This window comes from Aplidium turbinatum, chromosome 2, assembly GCF_918807975.1.
Source record: "Aplidium turbinatum chromosome 2, kaAplTurb1.1, whole genome shotgun sequence".
Taxonomy (NCBI): Eukaryota; Metazoa; Chordata; class Ascidiacea; order Aplousobranchia; family Polyclinidae; genus Aplidium; species Aplidium turbinatum.
Window position 1 is genome coordinate 52,450,001 of NC_137473.1, and position 21,087 is coordinate 52,471,087.

A 21,087-nucleotide genomic window follows, 5' to 3' on the forward strand; every position below is an offset into this window, starting at 1 on the left:
AAGTCCCTAGCCTATATCTTGCTCTTCATGATGAGCTAACGCATCAAGAGTGTTCCCCTCAAGACTATCAGTACTTTTGATAACGCACCAAGGCCAGTTCAGTTCAGTTTATTTTTTGTTTTGTTGGCGAAAAAGAAAAACACAAAAAGCAAAAAGACAATAAACACAAATAATTCGCACAACAAGGATGGCAGCGAAAGACCAAAAGGTCACCAAAGTCAGCTGCCACCCAAACATTTAAACAAAAGACCCAAAATTAAGAACATTAACACATACGGTTTTAATATATAGCACAATACCAGAACTTTAATTTGTAAAAATTAACAATGGAATTAACAATACATTAACAATGGAATAACACAGGGCAACATAAAAAAAAACATTGTGTAGAGAAATAAGCGGATGATACGTTTCAGGAGTGATCATTGTACAAATTCTTTAATAAACATTTATATTTAAATTTAAAAACATTGTAAGACTTTTCTTTTATTTCTTTTGGTACTTGATTCCATAGTTTCACTCCATTAAAACATAGCATCTTCTTACCAGAGTTTGACGTTGTAGAAGGCAAATATAAATCATTTTTTTGGTTCTGACGGGTTTTATGATGGTGAATTTCATTTACAAAAATAAAGCAGCCAGCAAAGGCCCAGGGCAGCATTTTGTGCACATATTTGTACATAAAGTTTGCAGTTTCTAATTTAATAATATCGTCAATTTTGAGCACATTAAATTGGTGATAAAGAACAGTTGTATTTGTTGACCTCGGCCAGGGCCCGATTAACTATGAGGCACACGAGGCACAGGCCTCCTGGTTTTTGGAGCCCCCAATTTTTTTACAAGGCATAGGTAGTGAAAGTTGTTGTGCCAGTGTGTGCACAGTTGTTATTTTTGAGTAACGATTTCAAATTGTATAACGATTGCTAAATAGAATAACGATTCCGAATCGTCACGCTTCGGCAAATTTCGCTTGAACGCGTTCGTTTCGCTTGAAGTCTTGAACGCGATCATGCGATGACCAAGGCCGATCAACACAGCAACTGTCTATTTTTTGTTTTTATTTTAAGTTTTTTTTTTCAACATAGGCCTATTAATTTTGAAAGATACAATTAGGCCTATAGGCCTACTCTCATTTTTAATTTTGAAATTCTACTAGGTGTTGCGATCGTGCCATATTTCAAACTGATTATCCTGTTTTGGTAGGCTATCAGGCACGTTATAATTTTGTTTCATTTATCAACCGTTGCATTCACTCCTCAAATCGCTTTATGTCAGACCTGATGTCATCTGATTGTTTTTATCGTTCTGAATACTTTCAATTCTTACAACGCTCATTGTATGTAAATTTGTAACAGTAGCCTAGATACCCCATTTAGCGAGCTTTTAAACCGACGGCATCCAAAGTGGCTCTGTGTGACCTTTGTGTATTATTTCGTTGTTTTGTTTTTGATATGGACAGCTTGTCTGACGCAAATAAATATTAATGTCCGCGTTTTATCGCTTCTACCTTTTTCTAGGCCTCTGGTTGTTTGGTACAGGCTATAGGCCTACTGTTTTCGTTTTGTTGGTGTGTAAAATCAATAAAAATGTCAGCTATAAGCCTACCCTACATAAAAATAGCCTAAGTTACACAAACTTCTTCTTCACAATATCAGCTCAAAGTAACTGTATTTATAGTGTTTTTTGCAAGATGTAGACCTAAACATCACTGTATTTTGTTAAAACCGCCCCTTTAAAACTGCTTGCTGGGTCCATCCCTGCCCGCCTTGGATCGCTAAGTCGCCAAAGTACCAAAACTTTCTGTAAGTTGGTCTATTGTACAGAGTTCAAGTTTGTTTATTAAACATACAAACAAAAAGCAACAACATTTTTTACCTAAAAACAGACAAAATCATTGAAAATTTGGATGTTTAACAAGACCGCTCGATAATAAAAACTGCGCTTCCATACAGACCGAAAACGGCATTTTACATGATAATCGAGCCTTCGTTGTCAGTGTTTGTGACGTTTTAACAAAAGAAAAAGAGTTCTTTCCAAACGCTTACTCAGACAACAAAATCCGTCACTTTTACGTCTGCAAACATTGAATCAATGTAAAAGTAACGGATTTTGCTGCCTGGGAAGTTGTTCAGCCATAAATTTCGTTTTGAAATCAGTAATTTCGTTAAAAGAAAATAAACGTGATATCTTAGGCTACGTTAAAACGGGGATTGCTTGATTTAAAAACGCGAAAGATCACAACACAAAATTGAAGCTTTCATATACAGTTTAGAAACGCCATCACTACAGCAAAGGTGGTAGTTGAATTGTGTAAAAACTATGCTGATTCCACAAGTCCTAGCGTACAAACAAAGTTTGCTGGGAAAGATGAATTGTCTGGCAGATTGTGCTCGCGGCTGCAAGTTCATTGATGGTTTTCGGAGCCATTGCAAAATTCCAACAGAAATACATAATGTATTCATGAGAGGTAAACGTAGTTCATCTGGGTGAATTAACTAAAAATTTTCTAATTATTTAAAGCAAACACATAAAAATCTATCAAGTTTAAGTGTAAAACATAGCAATATCTGTGGCAGTTCTGGTAGTTATTCAAAGCACCCTTTTACAACAATCGAAGTATCTCTCTCTCCAAATCAGCAATAAACAGTGAATTCTGCATTAAAGCACGAGTTTGTAGTGGTCAATCGTACTGTAGATTCCTAGCGAGTAAAACCGGTCACTTTTGCATTGATTTATCATCTGCAGAAGCTGAATCAGTGGAAAAAGACACGGATTTTGCAACCTGGGTCAACGTACGTGGAAGAAGGAATACCAGACACAAGGGAGGTAATAGCTCAAATTTAAAAATACATTTCTTGCCGTTTGTGTCAATAATAACTCTGGTCTACACGATTTTTGTGGTATAAACTTTGAAAACTGATATGGAGTAATTTTGGAGTGCTGAATATCCGATTTTGACTTCAGATCTTGGTAGATTTGATGTTGCGTCGTCACACATAAACATTAAACACTGTGCTATATCCAATAATCCGTGCCATGTGTTGCATAAATAGTTGAAATACACCCACACACTACAATTTTGATACCAATTTCTTTTGGACGCAACATTCTTAACAAAGCAAATAACAAGCTAAAAGTATAACTGACCAGTGACCACCCCCTGTCAATGTTTTGCTTGAAACCACGAAGATTGAAGCAGGCCTATGGCAATGCTTGTTCAGTAACCTTTTTCAAGGTATTTTGGCTTGTCTAACACTAACCTTTCGCTATAGCACTGCATCTATTGGTGGTGTACGCAACGTCAAATCTTCACTTTTGGCAAACATGAAGTATTTTTGTTATATCAAAAAATGTGCTCTGACATAAGAAATCTGAGTTCAGATTCGGATTCAGCATCCCAAAATTAGTCCAAACCAGTTTTTAAAGTCCAAACCACAAATCATTTTTTTGTAGACCAGTTTAATCTAATGTTTAAAGAGCACATTTATTCTAATCACTACAAATGCGTGTTTAACAAGGGCAAGGAGGTCAAGTAAACGTGACAACATCCAAATTAAACCGATATAGCACAATTATTTACTTACCTGATTGTCGATATTAAGTGTTAAGGAATCTTTATTTTCGAAATACACTATTAAAATATTACACACTTTTAACTAAATAGACGGGTTATAATTGTCCTGGAAAGGCAAAAGTTCGGTGAAACTGAATTTCCCACCGCCACAATGTACAGATAACATTTCTGCAATCGACCATTTGCGCAAGCACAGTCGTGCGTGAATTTCGCGGTCCATCTCGAATCTTCGTAATCGATAGTTCTCTGTCCGCCAGTGGGCGATGTGGAGACAAATAGCAGCAGCAAAAACCAAACTTTCTATGTTACTCCGATTCAAGTTCGAATTAGGTCAGTTTGTTGAAATATTGACCTGTGAAAAGTGCTCATCCTTTCGAGATGCTTTCATGCAGCTGTTTGGCTGTGTACCCCTCCCATTCAATCAGGTACTCTACCCTCTCTTCTCTCCCACTTGTAACGCCCCCCGATAGAACCCGCTTCGCCAGGACATTGAATCGTTCCCCGCAAGCGATCCGTCCCTCTGCGCCGAAGTACCGCGCCATTGTACCGCGAAGGTCCTCGTCATACGCATCACGCCTGATAAAACATTTATTTAAAAAATTTAGATTTTCAGTACAGCACTTTTGACCTGTTAGCATACTTCGTCAATTTTTTTTTAAATTCTCTTGAGGTGACGAATTAGGCGAATTCTACTGTACCAGAGGCGGCCATCTCAAAGTTCCTGGTGATGGATCAGCATCACTCGGCCAATATAAGGTTACGCCTTCGTTCTTTGAGGTTATACGCTGTATGCAGTTGTTCTTTCACATAAAAATAAAGCATAAATCTTTGGTGGAGTTCGCTTCGTTGTACCACAGACAATCGTCAGACATACAAAACAAAGTAACTTCAATGGGTTTAACATATTTTATTTTTATCACACAAACAAAACACAACGTATTTAAAATAAACTTTACGTTTTTAAGTTGTTTTCAACGTTTGAAAATTTATTCTAATTACGTTGTGGTTTCTTTGTGTGACAAAATAAAACAGCAATCGCAGTAATCTACAAAACCATAGCCTTGCACCAGAAAATAAAAACTGATTCACACAGCAAAGGTTTTCCTAGTTATTCTATAGACAGCATCAAACCCGAAACTCAGTTTATTTTCCCGCAGTGTATGGCATAATGCGCAACATGCTAAGTGCGCAATTTCTGTCTAAACAAGCGAACTAAGCTAAAACTCAACCATTCTTCGAAAACAGCATTACTATATTTAGTTATTTACCATGCCAATAAAATCTCTGTGAGCAACTTGGATCACAATCAATTCAAAATAGCTTTTTTTTAAAGCTTTTACAAGTAAAATCCACCTTTGTAAAGAGATAAGTTATATAAAAAGATGCCGGATCGACGCGTATGCAGCTGTATCTTAAGAAACGTATGGTATGTTGAAGGTGGGCAACATGGTTCTTTGTACCTACTTAACTTTACCCAGCTAGCAAAAAGGGTCACTCGGAGCTACAAAAGAAAATACCACTAACCCTGAATAGGCTTCCATATTCTTAGCGCCAGGCAGATCTTGGAACAATTCGCTTATTGGAATGGTGGCGGAGTTTTCACTGCAGAATGAGGAAGGAGCCTTTTTGAACCTGGCTGGTTCTTTGTGCTTCGGTTTGTTCACTTCTCTGCTGGCTGGCCTTCCCCGACCGCGGCCGAGTGGGGGTGCTGTTGATGGGCTTTCCCCAGCACCCTCTTTACGTGGACGACCACGCCTGCGTTTCACTAAAGTGCTGTCAATGAAAGCAAAATCGCATGAACATGGATGGAAGGGTTTGGCAAAGGTCACACCAAGATTATATCGGTGGTATTTTTAAAGTTGATTGTTGAAGTTCTACAGTGTTCCGAATACTCTGAAGCTAGTTAGACTGTTTCGGTCATGGTCAATATGACTTGCTCTATGATTGACCTTGAGAAAATGTACCCATGCTTGCCAATTACCTAATTTCATTTTTCACCGATGAGAGATAGAAACATACAACAATCAACGCTTAGCAAATCTAAGAATTTGGGCGACTGCGTCAAATACGAACGATTAAAACACATTAAATGTAGCCTAAACTATCGGTAGGACCTCGGTTTCAATAATAATGAATCAATAATAATTGTGCGATGGATATGTTTGGCAAGCATCACCCAACGCTCTGTTGAATAATGTCGCACTTAGTCTTGATAAATTTGTTTTGATGTAACAAACACGTTACAGTGAGTCATATGCGTGAGCAATGGTGCAAGTCTAGCTGACGCGTTAATTAGACAGATCGATGTGGAGGCAGGGTGTAAAGGCGATTGTGGCACTTGGAGGTGAATCCGGCCATCATCGGTAACGAGGACATCACCGGATTAAAATTGGACTACTACTACTAATAATAAGAAAACAGCAATATGTCGTGAATGAAGAAAGTGCTTATACAATGCATACCTAGGTAAATCTTCTGGTTCAACGCACTTCGGGGGAACATCGTTGATGCTGTATAACCTAAACACACCACGATTATCTGAAGAAATCAACTTGTTTCTAACAACCCTTATAAAAATTAATGAAGTTTCAATAAAAACAATCTGTTCGGTGGCTTGGCGGATAGAGTCCCTGTCTCTGAGTCGACAAACGTGAGTTCAATGCCCTATCAGGCCATGCCAAAGATCTTATAAAAACAACTACATTTTATTTGTTCTTAGCACTCAACATGGAGAAAACGGATTTAAGATAATATACGCGGCTGCGCCTTTATACAGCTGCGCTGAAATTACCTTCCTTTGTGAAATGTTGACAGCTCTTTATTTGAGATGGATATAGCTCTGTCATATATCGCTGCCACCTTTTCCGTTCATTGACGTGCCAGAGTATAGTTTTCATTTCGGACAAGGTAATGACAAAAACGTAATGATACATACTGCTATATTGACGGGATGAACTTTTCAAGAAGTTAATCTGACGTTATTATTCTACAAAAACAACGCAATGCCAGTACAGCCTGCGCGCTTTGAAACAGTGCAAAACCACCACTTTCAAATTTACTGCTGGTGAAATAATATCAACACTCGCTGTATTAATGTTGGCTTAGTGTGCGATCTAAGCAACACGAAACTACTTTGGTATGTAATTTCACTTGCTAATGACGGATAAGCCTACTGCGATTGGCCTGGCTTTCGGTTTGATACGTTGGGTTAAGGTTGCTTTGAAATAGATTGAGTTTCGCTTCAGCATGATCATTGCTTACTTCACAATGTTGATATTACCGACCTGTTTTAGCCTGATGTTGCGAGTTCGCTGTGGTAATAACGAAAATAGCGATGACGATTCGTCATAGCACATGACTGTGTTCCGAAAGCTAGTGCATATCGCTATTACCGCAGCGAACTCACTGTATCAGGCTAAAACAGGTGTTTAATATTATCTAAATTGTGAATTAAGCAACGATCATGCTGCTAAAAGCAAAACTCAAATTTCACAGCAATAACGCCTAACAACACAGAAACTCAACAGATATAAGCCTCAAGTCAAACAAAAGAGCCGCATTAAAGAACGACTCACTGACTTCACCACCGTTCGTCATAGCACATGACTAGAGATCTGTGTTCCGAAAGCTAGTGCAATTCGCTATTACCACAGAGAACTCACAGCATCAGGCTAAAACAGGTCGTTAATATCTACAGTCTACACTGTGAAGTAAGTTGTTTTGTTTATCAACACAAACTCAATATTTAAACACGCGAGTCGTAGCTTTTGGTTAAACAGTGGAGATTAAAATTTTCGTTGAGAAAAGTTTTTAAATTCTTGAACACAACCAGGGCTCTCACAAATGAAAACCAGAAAATCCCTAAAGCTATGTCAAAAAATCCCTAGATGGCATGAAAAATCCCTAAACATAATTAGCGCGTTATATTGGATTTCAAATGAAAGGTAGCCCACCGCATTTCCTTTCATTCAATCGTTTCAACACTATTTTCAATTCGGCATGCATATGATGCACACAAATGTATCATATGACAGCTACACTTCATTGTCACATCAGGATAGTCTCTCTTTAATAAGGCAACTACACTGCTGCTGCCAAAAATTACTTAGCAGTGTCAGATGTGTATCCGACAATGTTGCACATTGGTATGCCTTTGTCATTCAGTGACTGCTTGATTGCACTAACTGTATATGCCTTTTGCTGTGCTGTTATTAACTTCTCCAAGGTCAAGGAACTGGGTTTTAACACACATACACACACATTGTCCGCCCCGTTAGCTCAGTGGTTACGCGCAGGGCTCAAGATCACCTGGTGCTTATTCGACTCTCGGGGTGTGCGCTTGAGCAATGTATTTTGAGACTGCTTTCCATTCAGCGGCACCTAGTGAATGGAATAATTCCCCGGTAACACCACTTCAACAACCGGAAAACTTCACTGTGCTAATCTCGGTAACCGGCCCTGTGTCAAGAGCCTCTACAAGTACCAGTATGCGAAACTACCAGGAATAACCAATCAAGGCTTTGTCAGTCCGTGGATAAAGATTCAAAACCAACCAAACCAACATACCTTCGACATCACAAAAGACTACAACAATGCCCAGTTGTTAGTTGGATGTTTAACATCCTTAGTTTCATCCGGTAGGATGCTGAATTTTGTCTTTATTAACGTACATATCAGTTTCTTAGCGAAAATAAATCAGTTCCTTGCCTCACAACATTGGTGCACTTTGTGGCATTAAGGTTCACTGGCGATAAGGCAACTTAATAAACGCCTGGCATAGTGGTGCTGCTGGTCAACCCTGGGCCACTAGTCTAAAAGCAAACCTTACCGTATCTGGTGTATAGTGGCGAAAAAAGAAACAAACAGGCCACTGACCACAAGGAAACAAGTGATGGTGACATGATTTCAAAAATCACATTCATATCACATAAAATGAAACAAAACAGAATTTACTGATTAGCAAATTATACAATACGATCTGCGAGAAATTGCGAAAAATCCCCAAAAAATCCCTAGATCATCAAAATCCCTAGATGTGTCCCTAAAAGAGGCTAAAAGTTCCAATTTGGAACTAAATCCCTAAAAGTAATCTCTGAGATCGCACGCACACCAAACCGCCGTTTCACGTTGGTCTCCTCTGCAAACATGATTGGTCACATGATATCCAATATTGACCAATAAGCGTTGAGTTGATGATCACATGACTGTGACGTTCGCAACAGCAAAGTTACTTCATGCAAAACAAACCTGTCAAAAATGTTATCGTTCTTCGAAATATGGCGGTTCCCATTGTCCGGGCTGCTTGCGTTGTTGGTGGTAGCCAGGTGTTGCCAATTCTGTTGGAGAATTAAAAGATCTGACTACTTGAAGTTTAATGCGTAAAAATTATTATTTGAATTTAAAGATACAGTACAGTTATAATAAACATCCTTGGAAATCTCTACCAATCGCGCATGAAATCGAAGGTCTCTCAGTCAGACACAAACTTACCAAGAAAAAGGGGGATAAGCAAATTATTTTGCCTCTTTATGTAATTCAGTAGTATCCGCTTAGCCTATTAAGCCCACGGTTAAAATGCCCACCCACTTACTAAACCCATTTAGGTCCGGAATTATAGAATGTATGAGTGGCAGAGAACAGTCCCCCGCTCAATAACCCCAAAATCGTCTAGTCCCGAAGTGAGGTTAAAAAGCGGGGACGACTATATTAGCATCTTTTTTACCAATTTTTTTGCCTCTTTTTGTAAAAAACAATATCAAACTTACCTCCAGGGGGTCCCTGGTCAACATCTTCCTTGGAGGAGTTCCCTCGATGTCATCTGTATCCCCGGGGCCGTCTCGCTTCAGGGGGGTAGGGGATTCATTGCTTTGGGAACTGAGTTTGCAAAAACAACCATGCAGGAAAATTTCTCGAAACTTTACAACAACCTACACTGGGGTTTCCACCGTGGTGTTGAAAGAAATCCATTCTCTTGGATTGGTGATGGCACGTCACTCACAACAGCTTTAACTTAACCACACGTCGAATCACAGAAGAAGAAAATACCACGATGTCATGTATAACACAATCGGAAATGAAAATACAGATTTTTAATAATACGCCGCAGTTTCCAAGGTGTTTACTTTTGATGATTCATTGATAGTTATATTTATTAAGCTAGAAAGTACAAACACGCCAACAGTGTAAGCTTAAGATCCCACCTCATGAGGAGCGATCCATGACGAAGGTCCAGTGATTGCAACAATTCATCGTTTATAATTCGAGATGCAGGGACATTGACTGTTGGGGGAAGAGGGGGCGACCGGGTACGAAGTCCCCAGCTCAACTTTCCCTTCTTGTTCTCAATCCCGGATTGGAATCTGTTCGTGTAATTCGTCAGTTAGTGCGACAGGATAAACGTTTACAAAGTTAACTTTCTTGTGGTATAAATACGTAGATAATTCAGTAAAAGCACAGAGCTTCAAAGACCTCAGGAATTGACATTGAGAAGTGAAGTCCTGACCTATTGTAGTAACTAATATTGGAGAGAAAGGCCAACACTAAAACAGATACCAAGTTAAATTGACAGACGACATCATACACTGCAAGTAACCTTCCTCGCAAGTAAACTTCAAGGAACTTGCTGAAGATGAACAACAATGCGGACAATGAACAATATGGCGAACGAGTACGTTACGCTCATAAAGGCAAGAAAGCCAATCTTCATGTTCACATTCAAGCAGGTCATTAAGTGCCTGTGAGGACACCTGTCACAATGCCACATCATTGTTTTATCATAAACGTGTCTGATAAAAATGTGTACTAGGCTACTACTGGCTGCAATGAGCGACATACTGCCACGTCAACGAACGAGAAAAAATGGCTTAACCTTAAACGATTTGAAACGTGTATGAACTGGTGTTTGGATACTGTAGCGGATATTTTGCTTCTTGCGTATGAGGTGGTAGCAGTCACGTTATTTCATCTAAGCACTGCAGCCGTTGGACTGTGTTGTTATGAAGCGCCGTGAGGTTAGCATCTCCATCTTAAAGTCGGTAGATGTCTGCACCTACCAAAGTCACAAAATCCAACACGTCGTGCGATCGTTATCACCAGTCGGGCACCTGGCAAAAACAGCACCGGTGTAACGGTCCAGGAGTTACCAGGGTTGCCAAAAATAATTTTTGTTTTTTATGAAAATAATTGAAATTTCTACTGCTCAAAAAGTTACATTGACAATTTTAAGCATTGATTAATCTTGAATGAAAAGGTATGCATTGGCTTGAGAGCAACTACTCAATTAAACTTACCTAGTTGTAAAATTTATGTTTTTGTATCGCTTTCGTAAGCGTCGGGCAGGTTTGGTCATTTGTGGTCTGACGTCACTTCTAGACTGCTACGCTGCAGCAGCACGATAACTTTTTGACCGCAGTAACTCCTGGACCGTTACACCGGGCTATCACGATATTTTTCCAACTGACTCGGACTACCGGCAGTGCAATAAGTCGATTCCCTATTTCGTGCGTTCAATAAATTCCACATTTCATTTGAACAATACAGTTTGGAGATTAGCTTCCTTGCCTCCAAACACGAGCAACTAGACAAGCTAGGATACGATAAAAGCTCTTCTCTGGAAATACTAACGACTACATTCCACCACATTGTTCTATCTTCAGCAAGTCCCTTTACGTTGCAACATGTGAAAACAACAAATATATAGATTCACAGCTGGGTTTTTTTTTTCGGTCATTGACCGATTTTTTAGCAAAATGTCCGAAAAAATATATAGTCAATTCGGTCAAAATGTCCGAAAAAAATATAGTCAATTCAGACAAAATGTCCGAAAAAAATATAGTCAATTCAGTCAAAATGTCCGAAAAAAATATAGTCAATTCAGTCAAAATGTCCGAAAAAAATATAGTCAATTCAGTCAAAATGTCCGAAAAAAATATAGTCAATTCAGTCAAAATGTCCGAAAAAAATATAGTCAATTCAGTCAAAATGACACGACAACGCTGTTTCAAAGTTTCGCTGAGAAACACGACAACGTTTCTCAGCGAAACTTAATGTTGTAGCTAGTCAGGAAGTGCAAATTTTGGTTTGTATCAGCTACTTGAAAGCAAATATTTTCATCAAAAAAAATGACCGAAATTAATAAAAAAACAACCGAATTTTTTCAAGTCATTTCGGAGAAATGACCGAAAAGTCTCAGCGAAAAGAAAACCCAGAATTCCATAGCATAACCACGTACTTGGTCTTGTTGCTCTGCAACGTTTCCAGAACTCGATCTTTCAACTGGTTGCGAGTGGAAGCTTCATGGGCGAGCTGTGGTGAAAGATACGCGCACTGATGAGTGAGAATGATTAGGTGCAAATCACTCATACTGTAGTTTAGGGTACCGTAAAACAGCAAAACTTTTCCCAAAATTGGTGAGTTAAAGTCTGACCACAATGAGTTAAAATCTAACTATAATATGGTCTTCATGTTTTATTGGATATGTCTAATGGATGATACTGTTAATTATTCAATCGGCTTCATGTTGACTTTAATGATACTGTTAATTATCATCCATTACACAAACCCAATAAAACATGAACACCATGTTATTGTTAGATTTTAACTCACAAATATTGGGCAAGTTGTGCTGTTTTACGGTAGTCTATAATTAATTCGTTTATCCGGCTTATTTCAATATATTTTGTTGAAAACACTGACTATTTATTTGTTAAAACGCTTTCTGTTTCTCAAAGTATTGTCAAATGTAAGATTTCTAACATTACTACAACAGTGGTTGCACATAACTGAAACTAATTAAGATAAGTATAATCTAAAAATTATGATCAAATCAAATTAGGCTATTCCTAGTAGACAAACATTTATTGGCAGTGGAATGGCGAAGCTGCTCGCTTTTCCAATCATGCATAAGCTGGTTGTTGGAAAACACCGCCAACCTGGGTATAAAACGTTGGGTTCGCGCAGTTGCTGAAGAAAAGGCGACCGAGAGAAAGGCACTGTTCGCCCTTCTCTCACTCGTGCTAAAGGCTTAGTATAATGAAAGCTTATTCTCTCATTCCCTAACGCAGCGGTTCTTAAACTAGGGGGCGCATACATGGTAGGCTGTTGTACTAGTATGATACTGAATTGTAGAAGCCATAAACAGAAATATTGGTAATACCTCACCTTGTGTCACGATTATTAACTAGTAATGAGACTTAGTTTTGACTTTAGTTCCCAGAGCTTATTTATTGTTCGGTAACAATGGTTATTTGTCACGTTACTTTGTGTGAAAGTGGCTTTTTTGCACTTATCAGTGTGAAGACACGAGCTCGAAACAAATTTAACTCTGAACCTGACATGCGATGTGCACTGTCTTCAATTAAGCGACAAACTAAACAGCTGGCTTCAAAAAAGCAGCTGCATCCTTCCCGTTAACGTTTTAAAATTCATAACAAGTAAAACTTATGCAAACTCATGTAGTTTGACTTTAACTGATATCTTAAACTAGAAAAGGGGGGCACAAAGTTTTACAAGTGACGTCAAAGGTGCAGCCCAAAAAGTTTAAAACCTCCTGCCCTAACACTTGAAATGAAATAAGAAAACCATCTTTTAGATAAAAACTGATGTCTTGCAACACTTACATCACCAATTTGTAAAGAATCCCAATTCTGGGCGAAGAAAGGAATGATGACAGCAGCGAAGTCGTAGTACTTCACCTTCTTTGCAATGGTGATGTTGTATAGAACAAGGTGAACCACATCTACCCTGCAAGTATTATTTTGACTATGGAATAAAATGACTGGTGAACATAAAGATAACAAATCAGCAAGCAAGTGGTTCTTAACCGGGGTTTACGGACCCCAAAGGGGTCCGCGAAGTGTTTTTAGGAGGTCCATAAAAGTTTTTGAATTTCCAGCATGATCGATATATAATTTACAAAATTTAAAAAGTATTTATGCTTTATTTGTGTATTACATTGATTCTCAAACGGTGCGTCACGACGACCTAACGCGGAGTTTGAAATTTTAAATAGCGTCGCACAAAGGCTCGGTTTTTCTATTTAAAAAAATTCATATAAAAGAGTTAAGCCTCTTCATTAGGCTATGTAATATGTTTAACTTCATTCTTTGCACACAGCAGATTGTTGATCTATGTTTAGTTTAGATATGCAGTCTTTTTGCCCTCACAGTTTTGCCATAACTGTGATTGTAATTACAATGAAATATTCGTTAAGCTACAAATGAAAAAGTGAAAAAATCTCTGTAGCGTAAAAGTCGCAAAAATTCTATTAAGTTTCGATACAAAACTATTTTTTTGATCCTGTTTGTCAACATATAGCTCATAACTTCGTCAATCTCATCAATCGTCATAAGTGCGTCGCGAGTTCAGCAAATTGCTCTAAGTTCAAACTTATAAAACATTTGTTTTCGTTAGTAGACGCGATATACTAAAATTGCAAGAAAAAATATTTTTGGGGTCCGTTACGGTTTCGAGGGCACCAAAAGGGGTCAGTCAAGACAAAAAGATTGAAAACCACTGTATCAGATGTAGTTAAATCAGCTACTAACAAAAAAAAAAAAAAGACAATGTCCGCAGCTGAATTGTGAGAGCTATGGCCCCACGCTCGAAAAGACGTTCACTTGACACCGCTCCAGAACATGCAGCTGTATCTTTGGCTACACACTTCATGTCATTCCCGAAAGCTAACACGGAAATCGGCTTCCTTGCCTTGATGTTCATTTAATCTGATCTTCAGTCACCGGCCATAATGCCTGGATATGATCAAGAAAATGAAGCAACTTTTTCCCAGTATACCGCCAATCTGCCATGTGCGTGCCAACGAAGCTATGTAACAACGCAGACAGTTTCGGCGCAGTTGGAAACTACAACGTCCAAAATTTATAAGTAGAATTCGCTTAATTCGTCACCTCAAGGGGATTAGAAAAAAGTGAAGAAGTAGGCGAACTGACGAACTATGCAAACAGGTCAAAACTACTGCACACCATAGTCACCATAACCCCCCATATACTTAGAGCATTTATTTGTTGTTACGCAGTGAGTGAGCTTTGTTGCTGAATTTAACTCTCTTGCGCAAAACACAAAAAATGCATTACACAGAAAAGGATACAGTACACAAAGTCGGCGTAACCAAAATAGCTAACATCCGAAAAAGTCTGTGATTTTCGTTTGATTTTTTCAAAGGCTTCTCGTGCTAATATGTACTTTTGCATTTTGGACACGTTACGTAACATCAGGTCGCTGATATTTTGCATTCTGCAGTGGCCATTTAGCGTTTTAAATGCGGAAAAAAAGTAGGTTCAAGTTCATCCGGAAAGCGTTTTTGCGGTCTCATGGCTCACACTTTGTATTAATCCGATAATGACTAAAGCCTATATTATAAATAATGACCCTTTGTTTGAGATCGCACCCCTGTCGATCCATTGGTACTGCGTGAATTAATCCATTTTGCAGTACGGTAACTAACACAGCTGTGAATAACGCTTGAATTAAATCTACGAATTAGTCAAACAAAATGTTTCTCCGGGATATAAAGAGGTGACGAATTGAGCGAATTAGACAAGTTCTACTGTAGTTACTAGTTATTCGAAAGGACATTCAGGGCTACGCGCTTGGTCAGAACTAGTTTAAACCGGTTACTATATCGAAACAAGGCTCCATGATGCAGTGATGCACTGACGTGTTGTACGAAGCAGCCTATCGACTATAACTTTCGTGCTATCTATTTCTTTCAATTAACTGACAATGTAGCATGGATGACGTTTGGGGAGGGGGTGACATACCCAACTTTTAAAACTAAAAAATCTTATACGAGAATATATTTTGACGATTGCTGTACAACTTCACCCGTGCCACTCAAATCTTCAATTTGCCATAAAACCTTACCATTTCATGGGCAAGCGCTTGACATGCTCGGTTCCTTGGTTACAGATGGAACATACAAACAAGAAAAAACGATCTCCGTACAATATGGGGGTTTCCAGGCATTGAAGACAAGCTGGCGAAAAATGAAAATGATTATTTGGTGAGCAACCAACAAAAGATGCAATTGCTTTAAGACGCACAAGTTTCCTTCACTAGTTTCAAGTATTCTATTGCGGAGATTTTTTTTTATAAAATCAGAGCATTAAAGCTTATCCCAAACATAAAATAGCAATATTTTACAAGCTACACAGGAACTTATTGCTTTATCTGTATAAACCAGTAATTTTAAAACGTGAAAATAAACGGAGGATTTTTTAGCTCCGGGTCTCATGATTGAAACATATTTCAATTGATATTTTGAAATGAAGATTTCTGAAAATAAGACTTTGAAGAACAAGAATTCAGTGTAATGGCAGAAATTTTCTAATTGTACACTAGGATTTTTGAGCATTTTTTATGATAAAAATTTCTTTAAACGGAAAACCCTGCACAATACTTATGCTTGCCTTCGTGAAACCACTGCTGGCATCTACAGCATTGTAACATTTTTTGATACCAGTCTCCAGGCCCACCGCAATAGCAATATATCTGTAAGAAACATGTGGTGGATCATATCTTTGATTCCATACACGTATTCAAGACACAACGTCACAAATCGTGTAGCCTACTTATGATATGTAAAAATATTCAAACTTGCTATTTACGAACTACTGTGCCATACCGGAATGGCCCGATTCGGTGAGTCCGATCCCTTAACGGGGGATTTTTTCAATTTTTTTTTTAAATTATCAGGTACCGTAGCCTAATTATCATTGCCGTTTTAGGGTTAGGGGTTACGAACTCACCGAATCAGACTCACCGAATCGGACACACCGAATCGGACACACCGAATCGGACTCACCGAATAGTAGCAGACCCGTGCCATACAACACAAATCCAGTAAACTTTTTACAATCACAATGGAATTCAAATATGAGGGAACATGGAACACGCTGTAATAAAAATCTACCTCTTCAGTGTTTGATTTATGTCCTTTATCCCAGGTGAGAGATGTAATGTCATACGGAAGAATTTGTTTCATTAACTTCAGGGCATGAGCTGAAAAACACAGACTAAAATTAAAAATATGTAATTTCAAAACTAATACTTTAAGGGTGGGACATGTAGCAAGAATTCGACAGGCAGCAGATGGGCCAAAATAACCACAGAACGAATAACAAGATATACAAAAAGAACTGAAAAGAAGACGGCGGGATGACATTGAAGACAAGATTCGCATCAGCTGGATATGAGAACAGCAAAAGACAGAATTGTGTGGAAACATATGTGCAAGCCATCAGTCAACAGTGGCATGACTGGCTGATGGTGATGAATGCTTCTCATCCTTGGTCAAGAATATGACGCATGACAGAATAAAAAGCTTTTGAGTAAAACATTAAATTACTGTTGCAACTTGCCACCAGTCATCGATGACGTTTATGGAACTATTTAACTTTACAATTTAGAAGAAGTGAAAAGCTTATTCCACAATTTATATAAATAAAGTGATCATTAGATAATATACAAATATACAAGTAGGTAGACTTATTACATTTTTAGGTCAATGGAAAATAAAAATATGCTAACGATTGAAGTGCAACCAAATACATAATTCACAAGCTTTTTTGACAATGAACAAATACTGGCTGATGCTGGGGTTTTTTTTTGCTGAGACTTTTCGGTCATTTGTCCTAAATGACTTGAAAAAATTCAGTCATTGTTTATTTATTTTGGTCATTTTTTCTGATGAAAATATTTCTTTTCAAGTAGCTTATATAATACAACATATTATATACTTTTTTCGGACATTTTGACGGAATTAACTATATATATTTTTTTCGGACATTTTGCTAAAAAATTGGTCAATGACTGATAAATGACCGAAAAAAAAAACAACAACCCAGGGCTGATGCAAATTATGATTATTTTTAGGCATCCATCTTGTTACAAAAAATCAACAACATAGGTGAGTGTCACGATTTCTTTCTATCTCTTACCAGGAAAAAGACTTGGAAAGGTTCAATGACGTAGTTTAATGGGTCAAACCGAAAAGCAGTCAATTAAATGTCGAATAATTCTACTAGTGAAATGATAATCTGACTTCTTGAAGAACTTTAACGAACGGCTTCTCAAATAACTCTAATTTCGAACACAATTTATATCAGCACCAATTCTCATCTACTTGTATTCAATTACTTCAAGTCTCAATCACCAATAATTTCTGCATCAACTACCAATCCACAACTCATAGCACAACTCTCATAATCAACTCATAATAATAATAATCATTACACAAACTACACCACTATTTATAGTTGGTTGTTCGGTCTAGTAACTTCGAGAAGGTTACGTAGTATTACATCATAAAGAACCATTGTTCTATCAAGCAGCATTTAAATGTAAACAACAGAAGTCTCTAGAAAGTCACGTAGGGAAAATGATTCCAGAAAACACATTTTACATAATACAGATTTCGTAATCAGAGGTTACTTCAGGTCATAACCGATAATAACACATCGTACCAGAATTCTACAACCAAAACAACACGCTCGTTGAAGATACAAAGCAAACCATCACGAGGCATTGCACCTTGATTGTGACAGTGAGCTACATTATGTAAACAATCTTTATGAAAACAATTAAACAAAGGTTTGTTGTCGGTACAGTATGTATATTGTATATATAACAAAATCAAAAGTTAATCAACATACCACCAGGCCCGTCCGAATCTGCACCACCTCTTTTTGCAACAGCAGCAAACACACAAGTTCGGCATTGCCACGTTTCGTCTTCTTTGCTGAACACTTTTGCATCAATTGAAGGCATGTGACAAAGCTGGTGGAATCCTGCCAGAGAAAACTTGCAAGAAACTTTCAATGGGCTTTTTCTGTTGTAACTATTTGTAACATTTTAATTTACCAAAAGCAAGTTTTGTAGGCTAACAACTTTTTTTCTGATGTGCAATGAAAATTCTCACCTTGTTAATTGTTATATACAATATACATTATACATATTACATATGCATTAGCAATTCAATATGCAAACCATAGATTCACAATTCACATAAGCTCAAATCTATCATGCAATGGAATTCAATGTTTGTACATTGATTGTTTGTACATAAACATTAGACTTTTGAATATTAACACATTACACTTTCATTTAATTTTTTTTTATTTTGTATAATAACAAGATATAAAAGGTCACTTTTCTAGTTTGGTGTTTTGTTGCATGATATGCATTATTATTGAAAGCAGTATCATTGCTAAAGTAAGTATAATATATAACTATTTTTATAAGCAAAACTATGTTTAGTTCAGTACACAATTATCTTTTGCAAACTACAAATATGAAACTCCTGCAAGTGTGCACTGTGCAGTGAAGTCAACAGAAGATGAAAGAATTACTGAGTCACAGTGACAAATAGAAGTGTCGATCAAACTGCTGAAACAGCACACTCACACAAATATATACAATCTGCTGAAATAATAACAAACCTTGACCACATTTATCACAAAGCACAATTTCATTTGGAGGGTCAGATTTTCCATCACGACACAAAGCACAAGTCATGTCTGAAGCAATTTCATCATCTGCTGCAGAATCATTATCAGTTCGGTTCTCGATAGGCTGCAAATCCTTAAAGTGAACCCAGCATAGAGACTTGTCTTCAAATTGAACATGGCATCGATGTTCGAAGTCTACAACCTGTACATACAAAATACACCTAAGCTGGGCGACCGGGCGTGCAATGATGCAGACAAGTTTTTTTACCAAAAATTTGATGCATATAACATTGACTTAGCCTATGTCAGCAGTCAGCACTTCTAAAATTTACATAAATTGCAAAACCTAATAAAACTTTTACTCTGCTGGACTACATCTAAAGTTACTAAGTAGATTTTGTTACACATTCATAAATGCAAAATGGACAATAAGACTAAGTGAACATGTATTCATTGCACTGCAATCATTCAATCGAAATTGTTTTTTAAAGTTGTCTACAAAACAATTTGAATAACATTTACATTGTCTTTTAACAGTAAACCAAAAAAAGCTAAAACATTACATATTGCTATGCAAGACAGTACGGTATGCCTCAATCATCAGAATAAGTATAAAGTTGTTTATCTATAACCTACAAGAAGATAATATGTTTATTACAATAAATAATTTAAAAGTATTATATATAGATGCTAATGTGCAATTCATTCTTTACTAAACAACATGAATACCAAATAAAATGAACAATCATCAACAACAATAAAGGGAGGCTAGTAATCTTCAGCAGCATTAAAAATTCACTTACTTTTCGAACAGTGCCAAGGTAATAGAGGCCATCTGACCATCGGGCCAACACATCAGTGCCTTCTTTAAAAACACCAAACATTTTGCGATATAAAGCTGGTTGGGCTTTCTTCCTTGAAATATGTACTAGCTCTGAAGAGTCATTTTTAGACGGACTAGTTTGAGGACTAAAGGATTTTGATGGCTTAACTTTGTCATTCCATCCAGAGGAAAGAAAGGACCCCATTTTCAAATTTCCATTAACTGGCTTGGCAAACGTTAAGTCAAGTTTTTCAGGTGATTTTGTCGATGAAGGTTTTTCATTCTCTAAATCGTTGTTTAGTCTTGTCTGTTTATGATTAGAAGCTGTAAACCAGTTGTTTAGAGTGCCTTTATTGGATGGCTTTGTAAAGTCTTTAGTCTTTACAGCCGAGCCAAGTTTGAAACACTTTTCGCTGTTGAATATGCTTGATGAGATGGGCTCACAGTTCCCTGGTACTTGACTAGAAATTGGGAGACTTCCATTGATTTGGGGTTTAGTTTTTGAAGAAAATACAGGATTTATTTCTTTCCCTTTTACCATTATTTAATTAAATTCACCTAGTTACTGGTAGGTTGGCAACATTGATCCATAAATCTATGAACGAATGTTTTAGACAATTATTTGAAAAGAATGCCTGCAGAACAAAGTTAGCAGCTGCAGAATGCTTACAGTAGGCTACTTACCTACAACAGGTAATTGGTTTTAAAATTATGTAAGTATTTGGATACATCAAAGCCATTGGCTTAACCTACATTATAACAGGCTACCGCACCATAGCCAACTCTATTTACCAAATATTTCGTCTGTTTTTCTTTGTCTTTATTTCTTTCGTTAGGTTTTAAGTTTTATTCTGAAAATTTGTGTTTCCAACTCTTGCCATCCTTTCATCATAGGCTTACTCACAAAAAGTAAGATAAGCTTGAACAGATTTCGCGCCTTTATCATTCGGACAGGTCTATTTTCTCTGTTTGAGTCACAATAAAAAAAATCTAAGGCTTGGGCTCGCTTTGTCGAATTTTGATCACTAGCGGCAGTGTCGTTTTACGAAGTGAGTTGCGGACTTGCGGTGTGTGGCCTAACCTTCCGATTAGGCCCGGGACTCTAGCAGAGTCTTCAGGGTGAGTGGTTAACTGAATATGTTTGAGCAACAAGCTGTTTCTCAAACACACTGTTAAATCTCAATTCTCTTCCGACAAACGAAATTTGTGTGTTGCTGAATGTTGAG

The 21,087-nt window shown here is 37.5% G+C and overlaps 1 protein-coding gene across 1 annotated transcript; it reads right to left on the reverse strand.

Moving 5' to 3' along the window:
- Positions 1–1,821: 1,821 nt before the first annotated feature.
- Positions 1,822–20,434, reverse strand: LOC145764587 (metal-response element-binding transcription factor 2-like). The gene is made up of 14 exons (XM_082576217.1): positions 19,842–20,434; positions 19,030–19,240; positions 18,244–18,378; positions 16,503–16,591; positions 16,000–16,081; positions 15,455–15,566; positions 13,192–13,315; positions 11,805–11,878; positions 9,775–9,933; positions 9,340–9,448; positions 8,822–8,910; positions 6,037–6,093; positions 5,099–5,347; positions 1,822–4,150 (listed from the first exon to the last, which is right to left on the reverse strand). The coding sequence occupies exons 1-14, from the start codon at positions 20,400–20,402 to the stop codon at positions 3,940–3,942; spliced, it is 2,262 nt and encodes a 753-aa protein (XP_082432343.1). The 5' UTR covers positions 20,403–20,434; the 3' UTR covers positions 1,822–3,939.
- Positions 20,435–21,087: the final 653 nt, after the last annotated feature.

Bases quoted from the DNA above. Each gene is read 5' to 3' on its own strand.
- LOC145764587 (XM_082576217.1), bottom strand. From the start codon at position 20,402: ATGGTAAAAGGGAAAGAAATAAATCCTGTATTTTCTTCAAAAACTAAA. The intron at 19,241-19,841 runs GTAAGTGAATTT...TTGTATGTACAG, and splicing joins ACCTTGGCACTGTTCGAAAA to GTTGTAGACTTCGAACATCG. The intron at 11,879-13,191 runs GTAAGTGTTGCA...CTTTCACCACAG, and splicing joins ATTCTTTACAAATTGGTGAT to CTCGCCCATGAAGCTTCCAC.